Source organism: Lithobates pipiens, unplaced genomic scaffold, assembly GCF_037356315.1.
Source record: "Lithobates pipiens isolate NorthernLeopardFrog02 unplaced genomic scaffold, aLitPip1_a1.2 Scaffold_19, whole genome shotgun sequence".
Classification (NCBI taxonomy): Eukaryota; Metazoa; Chordata; class Amphibia; order Anura; family Ranidae; genus Lithobates; species Lithobates pipiens.
Genome location: NW_027507764.1, coordinates 311,256,737 through 311,270,171, shown reverse-complemented (window position 1 = coordinate 311,270,171; position 13,435 = coordinate 311,256,737). Strand labels below are relative to the sequence as shown.

General features: G+C 41.0%; 1 protein-coding gene across 6 annotated transcripts in view; it reads left to right on the top strand.

Annotated features, from left to right (window-relative positions):
* The window catches only part of CDH12 (cadherin 12), a 1,439,064-nt gene that overhangs the window by 1,292,854 nt on the left and 132,775 nt on the right, over nucleotides 1–13,435 (top strand). For all 6 annotated transcript variants that reach the window (XM_077492034.1, XM_077492035.1, XM_077492033.1 and 3 more), the window contains one exon: nucleotides 13,038–13,157. In XM_077492034.1, the coding sequence (XP_077348160.1) occupies nucleotides 13,038–13,157 (120 nt within the window). The remainder of the gene's footprint in view (nucleotides 1–13,037; nucleotides 13,158–13,435) is intronic.

The window sequence follows — 13,435 nt, the reverse complement described above, 5'->3', positions numbered from 1 at the left end:
CAGGATTAGGACACGGCCATTGTACATGGACCCTGTTTTCACAGGCAGCCTGTGTATAACACCCTCTGCGGCCCATGTATGTAAGACATCCAGATTGTATACCCCTTGTCTTCATAGACATCCTATGTGTGGCACCCAGTTGTGGCCCCTGTTTCCAGACAGCTTATGTATGGCACCAGTGTGGTCTCTGTATATATGGAACCCAGTGTAGCCCCAATTTTCATAGACATTCTATGTATGACACCAAGCGTGGCCCCTTTTTCCATAGACATCTTCGGTATGATATCAAGTGTGGCCACTGTTATGTACTGTACCCAGTTTCCATGGATTCCCTTCTTCACAATACACAGCCTCAGTTTACCTCATATACAGCAGCCCGGTCCCCTGTATGTGTGTAAATACAGGCATGACAGGAAGTGTGTGTATGTGGAACGCTGAAGTGACCATACAGGGTGTTGACGTACATGGTACAGTCAGTGTATAAATTGTGATAGAGCATGTGTGTCCTCTGCTTGTCAGGTGGCAAAGTGCTAAGTTGCAGAGAGGGAGGAGAATGTGGCCCTCTAATCACACAAACAATCTGTAGAGATATACACAGAAATAAATACAATAACCATATTAATGGGGCTAATCAGGGCACCAGGATGGGGGAGGCAGAAAAATGTGAATGTCTAGCCACTTGCTGGGGATTTGGAATTTTAAAACGTCTGTCTTCCATCCCCTAATTATGTGTCCTCTCTCTTGTGCCAGCCAGTAATGGGAAGAAGGGAATGTATAACCCTGCCCCATCATTTCACACTGCTGTTTAGCGGAAGTTCAGCACAGCTTAAATGTTCAATGCTATATGACATCCATCACATCGCAGGCACAATGTGAATAAGGTACCAGCATGGCAGTGTGGGGTGGCAGGAGGGTGTGTGTGTGATGGGGGGTTGTGGAAAAATGCACCTTTGCCTAAGTAGACAGAAAACCTTGCACTGGCCCTGATTCCTGTATATAGAGACTCTCTATATACAGGAAGAAAGCAGGTGTTTGTGTATATAGCTGTATACACTACACAGATAAACACAAATTGTGAATCTGTGAGGCCAAGCTATATACCCTGATCTGTGAGACTGAGCTGTATACCGTGAATCCGTGAGGCTGAGCTGTATACCCTAATCTGTAATGTCGAGCCATATACCCTGATCTGTGAGGCTGAGCTATATACTCTGTCCTGTGATGCTGAGCTGTATACTCTGTCCTGTGATTCTGGGACTGTATACCCCTGTCCTATGAGTCAGGGGTTGTATACTCCTGTCCTGTGATTCGGGGGCTGTATACTCTGTCCTGTGATGCTGAGCTTTATACTCCTGACACTATGGGTGGAAGCAAGTGGAATACAGGGGATGGAGTGGGTGGGGTCTGGCGCCCTACATCCTAAAACCTCACCAGTTGCAACTGGTATACAATGATCAAAATATATATATATATGCCATTAAACTAGCAATAAAGTGCAATGTGCTCCATACAGTGTCCTTATAAATTCCAATTAGTAGTGCGAACAAAACAGCAGGCAGTCCATTTAGTGATTTGTGATATCAATATAATTAAAAGTAATATCTTCACACTAATACATCTCTATGCATATACAGATATCTTTGTGTCACCGCCACCACTTGTGCCTTCACCTTATAGGCTTAACAACTATTAAAAAAATAACTATTACAAAATAAAAAATAAACAAAACTGTAGTCAGTAGAAACTGTTTTTGCATATCAAGCAGAGAAAAAAATATGGAAACACTAAATTCTGAGGAAAATTTTATGGAATCACCATGTCCTTTGCAGTTCTAAAACAAACATCTGCATCAGATCACATCCTGAAAAATGATGTCATCATCACTAAACATCTTTTCAATTGATGGAATAAGAAAAGTGCCTCAAATCTCAAGTCTTTAAGTTTTCTAACTTGATGTTTTGATGCCTTCATTGGTCTACCAGTATGCTTCCTTTTAACAACCTTTCAATTTGATTTGTACTAACGAAAACCATCATTGACACCTAAACAGAAAAAAAAACAAGGTTACAGTGGGCTAAAGAAAATAAATCATGGACTGTGGATGACTAGATGAAAGTGATATTCAATGATGAATCACAAATCTGCATTGGGCAGGGTGATGATGCTGGAACTTTTGTTTAGTGTCGGTCCAATGAAATATATGAAGACGACTGCCAGAAGAAAACATGCACATTTCCACAATCATTTATAATATGTGGTTGCATGTCAGGTAAAGGTATGGGACAGATGACAGTCATTAAAAGAGTTGTAAAGGCAGAAGCTGTTTTATCTTAATGCATTCTATATATTAAGATGAAAAACCTTTTGGGTGGAGCAGCCACCCAAGCACCTCCCTAATTACTTACCTGAGCCCCATCTCTCTCCAGTGATGTCCACAAGTGTCTAAACCATCCGGGACACTCCTCCTGATTGGCTGAGAGACATCAGTGGTGCCATTGGCTCCTGTGGGTGTCAGTCAAAGTCATTCAGTCAATCAGAGCAGAGGGGGGGTTACACATAGGTCTGACTTGGCTCAGGTGCCCCCATAGGGAGCTGCTGGCTGAGGGGGCACTCGATAGGAGGGAAAGACCAGGTGGAGCATCAAAGAGGGACCAGAGAAGAGGAGGATCCAGGCGTGCTCTGTGCAAAACCAACTACACAGAGGAGGTAAGTATAACATGTTTGTAGTTTTTTTTGTTTTGTTTTTTAAAGAAGACTTTACAATCACTTTAAATCTTCAATAAATTCACAAGTTTATATTGAGATTTTGGACACTTTTCTTATTCCATCAATTGAAAGGATGTTTAGTGATGATGACATCATTTTTCAGAATGTTATCTGATGCAAATGTTTGTTTTAGAACTGCAAAACACATGGTGATTTCCATAATATTTTCCTGAGAATTGAGTGATTCCATGTTTTTTTCCCCTCTGCTTGATTTGCAAAAACAGTTGCAACTGACTACAGTTTTCTTCCTTTTTTTTTCTTTTTTTAACTGCTTCTTTGAATGTTAAATGAAAATAGTTCAAAAATAGTTTGAGGCATGCTTGGGATTCATTTTTTTTCTACACAATGAAACAATTGAATGAACATTTTCCAAAAGTGGAATACTTGGATTGCCAGGATTGACTTTTTGCCAGGGGTTGTAGTAATTCAATTTTTTCTACTTTCATCACATCAATTTCAGGGGCATCATGTCCATGACTCACTGCTTAATATATTCCACCAACTTTCAGATATTTCAGATACCATTGTAACAAGACAATCAATGTTATTCACTTTACCTTTCAATGGTCATGATGTTATGACTGTGCAGTGTTTGTGTGTATCTATCATATATATATATATATATATACCCCAAATACAAAAAAGTGGGATACTATGTTAAACTAGGAAAAAACAGAATGCAATGATTTGAAAAATGCATAAACTCAAATTTTATTCACAATATAAAATAGAAAACACACCATGTTCTAACTGAGAAAATGTACCATTTTAAGAAAAAAAGTAAGGTCATTTTGAAATTTATGGCAGCAACAAGTGTCAAAAAAGTTGGGACAGGGCAACAAAAAGCTGGAAAAATAAGTGGTACGAACAAGGAAGAGCTGAAAGAACATTTTGCAACTAATTAGGTTCATTTGCAACAGGTTTTACACATGGGGAAGACTCCTTTGGAGTCCGCCTTCTCAGTGGGGAATCTGTCCATGATCCCCACTGAGCAGATGGATGGCTGGTCTGTCCGCTCCACTCCACCTATGCACAGTGGAGACAGACACCTGCTCTCCTCTGCACTTTGAATGACAATGGCGTTGTCATGCTACACTGTACCCAAACTAAATTTTTATCATTTTGTTCCCACAAATAGAGCTTTCTTTTCATGGTATTTTATCACCTCTGTAGTTTTTATTTTTTACTAAACAAATTTAGAAAAAAATTAAAGTTTTGCTTTTGTTTCTGTTATAACATTTTGTAAAAAAATACGTTTTCTCTTTTACTAATGGGCACTGATAAGGTGGCACCAATGAACGGGCACTGACGGACGCTGATGATGAGCATTGATGGACACTGATGAGCACTGACATGCGGCACTGATGGGCACTGGTAGGCAGCACTGATAAGTAGCACTGATATGCAGCACTGATGGGCATTGATAGGCAGCACTGGTGGGCACTCATTGGTGGCACAGGTGGGCACTGATGGGCACTGATAGGCAACACTGATGGGCACTGAGAGGCTGAAAAGGTGGGTACTTATGGGTGGCACTGATAAGTAGCACTGCTGGGCACTGATATGTGGCACTACTGGGCACTGATGGGCATTGATACGTGGCACTGATGGGCACTGATACACGGCACTGATATGAGGCACTGATGGGCATCCCTGATGGCACTGGCTGTGGTGGGCATTGTAAGTGGGCACTGATTGGCAGCTGCATGGGCACAGATGTGCATTTCCCTGGGGGTCTAGGGGGCATACATGCTGGTCCAGTGTGGATGTCCATCCTGGTGGTCCTGGGTGGCATAATGGTGGTCCTGGGCGGGATTCGAGGGGGGGGGGGGCTGTTCTGATAAACAATCAGCACAGACCCCCTGTCAGGAGAGCTGCCAATCAGCTCTCCTCTACTCGCATCTGTCAGATGCGAGTGAGGAAAATCCAATCACCGGCTCTTACTATTTACATTGTGATTAGCTGTGATTGGACACGGCTGATTGCGTGGTAAAGAGTCTCCGTCTGAGACTCTTTACCTTGATCGGTGTGGCGGGGTGTCAGACTGACACACTGCAACAACGATCGCCGCGATGCACTCCCCCGGGGGCACATAGCGGCTTAATATCCTGAGGAACGTCATATGACGCCCAGTCAGGATATTGAAACCACTTTGCTGATGTCATTCTGCTATATGGCGGGCGGCAAGTGGTTAAAGAAAGAGTCAGAGTGTCTCAGAAGTAGAGCCTGGCAGAGGTTTACCAGTCGGTGAAGAGCTAAGTCTAAAAATTGTTGAACAATTTCAGAATAGTGTTCCTCAACATAAAATTGCAAAGACTTTAAATGTATCATCATCTTCAGTATATAATATTATCAAAATATTCAGAGAATCTGGAGAAATCTCTGTGCACAAGGGACAAGGCTGAAACCCAATATTGTATGCCTGTGATCTTTGGGTTCTCAGAGGGCACTGCATTAAAAACAGGCATGATTCTGTTATTGACATCACTGCAGGGGCTCAAAAATCACTGTCTGTGAACACAGTCTGCCGTGCCATCCAAAAATGCAAGTTAAAGATCTATCATGCAAAGAAGAAGCCATATCTGAACCTAATTCAGAAATGCCACCATCTTCTGTGGGCCATAGCTAATTTAAAATGGTTTGTTGCAAAGTGGAAAATTGTTATGGGTCAGACAAATCCACATTTGACATACGTTTTGGTAACCATGGGCGCTGCATTCTCTGGACTAAAGAGGAGTGGGACCTTCCAGATTTTTACCAGTGCTCAGTTCAAAAGCCTTAATCTCTGATGGTAATGGGGTGCATTAGTGCTTATATAATGGGCAGGTTGCACATCGGGAGAGCCCCCATCAATGCTGAAAGCTATATCCATATTCTAGAGCAGTATATGCTCCTATCCAGACAATATCTTTTTCAGGGAAGGCCTGGCATATTTCAGCAGGACAATGTTAACCCCATAATGCAGGTGCCACCCAGTCCCTTAAGGGGTTTCTGATGCTGGGAAGTGGGGTTTATGATCATGTGACCACCATGATTGGCTTTCCAATCAGTCACATGACCAGAAAGCTCCAGATCACAAGTAGCGATCAGGAGCTTTCCATTAGGTAACTGTGCCAGGAGTGTGCAGGGCATGCCCTTTCAACAGAGGTATGTTTACATTTTGGTATGAAAATATGTGACCTCCCAGCATCAAGGCCCACCTGCCGAGAGGCCACATATTTGTGTACTCTCAGTTCTAAGAGGTTAAAGGATAAGTTCACCCTTCATAACATGTTACATGTTACACTTGTATTTAGAGTGTAACATGTTACAAATGGACTGGCCCCTAAATCTCCCTAATTCCTGCTGTGGCAGCTAGTGGGGTTCTTCCACCTGCCCAGCCATGCCACTCATTGGTTTGTGCTCTGCACATGGAAAATGACAAGGTACAGATGCCTTTGCAGCTTGCTGCTTCAATGAATGCTTCCTGTCAGATTGTATCTGCTTACCTGTACAGGAAGTAGGTGCAAGTAGTTACACTGGCAGATCTGCTGGAGACCATGCTTTACAGGCTCCAAAAAATAAAAAAATGAATGCTCTTTTTTTTTGCAGCTATTCTTTTTTTATATATATATAGCATTTTTTATGGAGTAACATGTTGGGCAGAGCTGCTGTGAAGTCATCATGTACTGTGGTTTTGGATGGTTCCATAGCCATGGATGTATGCTTAGTATGCCACCTGTATTTTTCAGGAATGTAAAAGGGGAATTATCAATCAATAAAATAGGCTTTTAAATCTATTGCACTATGTGGCTTTTCCCTTTTAATGTTTAACCACATGCCAACTTACATATACGATGGCAAGGTGGCTCTCCTGCGCCAGATCATGTACTAGGTACGTATATATATATTTATTTATTTATTTATATATATTCCCGAGAATGTAAATTAATTGATTAAATAAAAGAAAAGATCCAAATTATAAAACATCTATCAATGGCCTATCCAGACATGGCCATCTGTAGATTGAAAAAAAAAAGCATCACACTGTCCAGAGTCACTGAAGAAAATGAAGAATAAAGCTATGTGGCTCTGTCTGCATCTGACGATTATTATTGATGCAGGCTGGCTTGGGTTACTAAAACAATATGATGGAAGAACCTTCTGCTTAGGTGAAAAATATCTTATGTATAATTCAAGCAAAAGCTTCTCATAGAATACTTCTATCATGGTAACTTACACTTTGATTTTCTTGCTTTATTTTTTCATGTTAAGGCATACAAGGGCAATGTCAGATATTTAGACTATACAGACGCATACATAGCAAGGTGCTGGATTCTGATCAAGGCCTTTCTTTCATTGGCAATTGAAAACTAATGAGGTGGCACAGTGACTCATGCTATTTCTTTCATTATTGCACAGTAAATAAAAACAAGCAGAAGAGGAAGCTGGACCAAAAGTAAAATATATCACTGCATGTTTTTTTCTTTGAAAAGCTGATTAAGAGCAATGTGTCTGGATTCTCATAACGCAAGGATCACATTTATCAACCATACATGATTTCATGGGAAATAGCTCCCAAACCTCTAAGCCGTAATTCTTTCAAAAGTTTGTAAAAAATACAAAAGAAAGTTCTGTACATAAACCAGGTCATCTCCAAACTGCATAATAGCAGCCTGAATTTGAAGAACTCGAGAGAATAAATAAATGCAAAGTGGTTAAACTGAGCAACAATAATCGAGATTCAGACTTTTCAGCAGAGTGTTGGCTCTTCTGCTCGACAGAAGTCAATTGTTTGATCAACTTCTGTTGAAGGGAAATGTTGGAAAATTACCATCAGTCAACCTTGTTTATGTGGATGGAGTAATCTGTTTTTTTGTGTCATTCAACCCACTGGATTAAAGTGTAAGTTCACATTTTCAGAAGAAAATGAAAATGAAAATAAAATAACACCATATGCCTTTCCTACCATCCAGTTCCTTCTGTACTTGCCTCCATGGGTGATCCATCACTGTAGTGGTCTAGGGATTTAAAATCAGTGTTATTTTCTCTATTTTTTCTGCAGGGCTTCTGGGATGGATCAGAGTGATTCTTATTGCTCAGAACCAGCCCAGAGCAACACTCTGACCAGTCCCAGAAACCACACTATGAAGAGGGAGAACGGCAGGGATTTCAAATCCCTGATCTACTACACCATCTGTGTGGGCACTGACAGCCCATCACCAATGGAGCTGTATGTACACTGGGAACTGAGGGGGTGGGGAGGGTGTTAGTTCACCTTTTACTTTTTTTTTTCTGAAAAGGTACTATTTAGGGTATTATTTGACAGAGATCTTTGCCCCAGTCTAGCAATCTTGCCATGCACCAAGCCATTTTGTCTACAGGTCTTGCTGATCCTTACTTTTACGCTGCCATTTCTTTGGAAAAATAACTTGCCTATGTGCTGTTTGACTAGTAGTATGCCATCCAGTGTCTTTTAAACAGAATTCTTTGCACAGGTGCTGATTTTCAGACTGACTCACGTCAGGCAATGGGTAATCTAGAATGTATTTAAAATTCTTTTAAATCTCATTTATATACTCAGTTAGATGGAAATAAATGACTTGACATATTTGAAGTTGTAAAGTAACTTATCATTTGGGTGGCTTTTACTTTTTCCAGTGAATTTTCAAGTGGTCTGTCATAAAAAAAAAGAAAAACCCTGTTCTTAAAGGGTTTCTTAACCCCCAAAAAATAAATACAATATCCTGTTTCTTTAAAGCATTTTATACAGCACAGTGCTTGTGCTGTGTTATTTGTCCCCCTATATCACCAGTTTACAAGCCTCCACCATCTCTCTCCCTCCTCCCTCCCTGCCTGTCAGCTTGTGACAGTGCCTGTCCCCGCAACTCATGCTGCTCAAATAACTTTCACATCTTCATACCATCCCCTCTGTGTTCTAATCCTGTGTGCCCTTGTTTGAGTGATTTATAAAAAAAAGCCTGCTATACCTCATTTCACAGCTCTTCTCAGCAATCACATGAATTGTTGGGTCTCAGCAATATAAAAAAAACTCATTAAAAAAAGGGCATGGGTTCCCCCCCACTCCATTACCAGGCCCTTTGGGTCTGGGATGAATATTAAGGGGAACACTGAGCCAACATTTTAAAAAAAATATTGCGTAGGGGTCCCCAAAATATGTACCAGACACTTCAGGTCTGGTATGGATTTTAAGGGGAACCCTGCGCCAAAATAATGGCATAGGTGTCCCCCCAAAATCCATATCAGACCCTTATCCTAGCACATAAACTGGAAGGCCACAGGAAAAGAGGGGAGATGAGAGAGCACCGCCCTCCTGAACCATACCAGGCCACATGCCCTCAACATAGGGAGGGAGCTTTGGGGTCTGACCCCAAAGCACCTTGTCCCAATGTTGATGTTGACAAGGGCCTCGTTCCCAAAATCCTTGCCAGGTGGTTGTGGGGGTATGCAGGCAGGGGGCTTATCAGAATCTGGAAGCTCCCTTTAACAAGGGGACCCCCAGATCCCGCCCCCATGACCTCCATGCTAAAGGTGTACATTGTACCCCTACCATTTCACAAAAAAGTGTCAAAAATGGTAAAAAAGACAAGAGACAAAAAAAATGACCAGTGATGTATATCCACGCCACCTGACAAACTAAAAAAGAAAAAAAAAAAAGCTGCCACAGTCACGCCTCCATGGTAGCCTCCCACTGAGTGACGCTTCTTCTGGGTGACAGCTGTTATATAGCTGAGGGCGGGGCCACCCAATGATGTAAATGGATGACCCGCCCCCTCTGACGCCATGGAGGCAGAACTGTTGAAGCTTTTTTTTCGGTCCATTGGGTATCGTGGATTTACATCACTTAACATTTTTATTTTTAGTGAAATGGTAGACAATGTACCCCAGTACCAATTCACATAGGGGGACAGAATCTGGGTGTCCCCTTGTTAAAGGGGGCTTCCAGATTCCGATAAGCCCCCCGCCCGCATACCCTCACAACCACAGGGAAAGGGTTGTCGGGGTGAGGCCCTTGTCCTCCTCAACATGGGGACGAGGTGCTTTGGGGTCAGACCCCAAAGCACCCTCCCCATGTTGAGGGCATGTGCCCTGGTACAGCTCAGGAGGGGGGCGCTCTCTCATCCCCCTCTTTTCATGCGGCCTGCCAGGTTGCATGCTCGGATAAGGATCTGATATGGATTTTGGGGGGACCCCATGCCATTTTTTTTTTACATTTTGGCACAGGGTTCCCCTTAAAATCCATACCAGACCTGAAGGGCCTGATATGGATTTTGGGGGGACCCCGCACACAATTTTTTTTAATTTTTGGTTCGAGGTTCCCCTTAATATTCATACCAGACACAAAGTGCCTGGTAATGAACTGGGGGGGGGGGGTGCCCTTTTTTTCAATGAATTTCATCTATACCACTGAGACCCAACAATTCATTACAGCCGCGATCAGTTTAAATGACAATTTTACCTTTAGAAATGTCATTTTGCTGTGATACTGTTCTAAAAACTGGAAAATGCAGCACTTTACAGGCATACTATAGACACACCCAGACATAATATTTAAAGGAATCTTTCATTTTTATTGTTTCACTTTAAGCATTAAAAAAATCACTGCTCCCGAAAAAACATCTCTTTTAAAAGAAAAATATTTGCATTGATACATGTCTCCTGGGGCAGGACCCAGGTTCTCAAACACTTTTTATGACAATAACTTGCATATAAGCCTTTAAAATTAGTAATTTTGATTTTTCATGTTAATATCCCATAGACTTTAACAGTGTTTTCCGTCAGCTTTCAAATTTGCCCCGAAACACCGCATATTGTTCGCCGAACATCTGAGCAACAAAAGTTTGGACCGAACCAATCACCCACCCCAATTTATAACCACTTTAAATGTAAAATATTTGCCAGAAAATCCTTTTCTGTGCACCCCTTTTTACTTTTTTTGCTACTAATGACTTGAATTCCCTGACTTCAGGGCTCATTACACAAACTTGCCATCTGCCTATATAAAGAGAGCTCAGCAGCTTATAAGGAAAATGATGTTACTATAATGAAAATTAAAAACTAGATGAAAGATAATTAGAAACCAAATCATTGCACAGAGAAGTGTTTTCTAGCAGATATAATTCTAGGCAGAAGTTTTAGTTTTAAAAATAAAAATCACTTAGGGGATTTTTTATTTTTTTTTACTTAACCACTTCAGGCCCAGAAGGATTTACCGACTTAATGAGCAGGCCATTTTTTGCGATACAGCATTGCTTTGATTTAACTGACAATTGTGCGGGCATGCAACGCTATACCCAAACAAAATTGATGTCGTTTCTTCCCAAAAATATAGCTTTCTTTTGATAGCTTTCGACCGCTTCTGAAGTTTTTTTTTGCGCTATAAACAAAAAAAAACTAACAATTTTGAAAAAACTAAATAACATATGGACTTTTTTTTATTGATTTTATTAATAATGGATGCGATCAACAATTTTTAGCCTGACTGTGACATTGCGGTGGACAAATCTGACCCTAAGTGACACTTTTTGGTGACCATTAACACCAATACAGTGATCAATGCTATAAAAATGGCCTGATCACTGTATAAATGGCACTGGTAGGGAAGGGGTTAACAGCAGGGTGATCAAAGGGTTAAGTGTACCCTAGGGAGGTGCTTTCTAACTGTCATGGGTATGAGCTCACTGAGAGTAGAGAGAGATCGCTGTTCCTGATCACTAGAAACAGCTGATCTCTCTCTCTCTCCTCCCCTGTCCGCCCGGGGATCTGCCTTGTTTACATCCCCATTCTGCCTATCATCAAGCCCGCCGGACCCATGGACGAGCTCTCCTGGCATGTGGACGGCGCACGCCCACTGTATTTAATGCATGCACCGACGTACAGGTATGTTGGCTTGCGTAGCCAGGCCGGAAACGGCATGATCACAGGAGTTATGTTATTGTGCCCCTGACCACTCATGTAGCCATAGGCCATGGACCCGGAAGGAAGATCGGGTGAAGATGTCAGCTAAGAGCTGACATTATGGAGCTGGAATGCTTTGTTCTCAGGTAAGTCTCTCATAATGTGCTAGTATGGGATGCATACTAGCACATGACATTGCCTTGCAGAATTTTTTTTTTTTTTTACCTCCAGTGGTTTACAACCGCTTTAATGATAACATTCTTTTAAAGAAAACAATATATTAACAGTAGGAAAAAAAATAATGTTTTATTACTTAAAAAAGACCTGAGATTTTTCAAATTATCCAGATTGGAGGTTAAACAGGACTAGTAACTCCTTCCTCGCCCCAGTGACAGCACTGAAGCTTAGTGATTGGCCACTCAGGCATCCATCACTACATCATGGGAGGAATATGTTTCCTCCCCATAGCTTGGGCTAATGAGTATTCCTCCTAAAGCCAGGGATCCAAACATAGTGGGTGTTAAAGTTAGTCTGTTGCTTAGCTCTGCATATAAAAAATCACTAGTTAACATTTAAAAATAGAAAAAAGGCTTTGAAAGAACACAACATTGATAATTGTAGCTCGTATAGAATTGTAATTTCTTTCTAGAAATAAAAGCAAAACAGCTGAAATGTGGAATGCTACATTTCTTTTTATTTTTACAAATGTGAACATCATTTAAATAACTGAAACTTAAAGCGGAGTTCCACCCACATTTTGGACTTTTCGCCCCTGCGTTTTGTGACTACTGCTCGATTTATCATTGGCCACTTTGTATGTGACTTATTTCGCCGGGCAAAATCCATCCTATTCTGCGCCGCGGCAAGGTACCTAGTTTCCGTCCGGCGAGCGCACATTGGCTCTTGGGATATCATCCCAGTAGCCAATGGGCATCCTCCGCCTGCAGCATTGTGATAATCATGCGCACTGCATCTACAATATGAGCATTCGAGAGCATCCCAGAAGAAGCAACGAGTGGGCTTCAGATGCCCACACTCAAGATGCGAGCAGCCTCACAGAGAAAACCAAGGTACATTTTTTTTTTTTTTACCAGAAAGAGATGACTAAAACATACATTTACTATTCATACTGATTTATATATACGAAAAAAAACCAAAAAAAAAACAAGCAGCTGGAACTCCGCTTTAACATATTTTAATTGGTTTTGTTTTTTAATCCCATAGACCTTGGGCTAAAATTTACACTGTTAGCTATACTTGTTATGCTATGTAAAAAAAATACAATGCAATGGAATTTTGCCATGTTTCAAAGCAAAATATATATTTTCATATAGATGATTTAATAGTTTTTTGCTTTTTTTTGTTAATTCTAGGTGCCTATGTACTTCAGGTGAAAGCAACTGATGCTGATGATCCTACATATGGAAGCAGTGCAAGAGTGGTTTATAGCATTCTTCAGGGACAACCTTATTTTTCTATTGATCCTAAGACGGGTATGATAATAATATAATAACAAAATAATATTTTATTGCTTACATTGTTTTGTTAAACCCGTGAATAGGTGGCTACTGTGTTTCATGTATATCAATAATATAGAAGTAGTGATTTTAAACCAAATGATGCTAAAGGTTATATACATGACCTTTTCTCTGAATTCTTATGTAACTTTAGAAATAAGTTGTCCCAAGTATTTGGGTTGGGCTTGAAAATTAGTTCATTCAGAACCCAGCATGTTCACATTTACGTGAACAAACTGGCTACATTTGTCCAG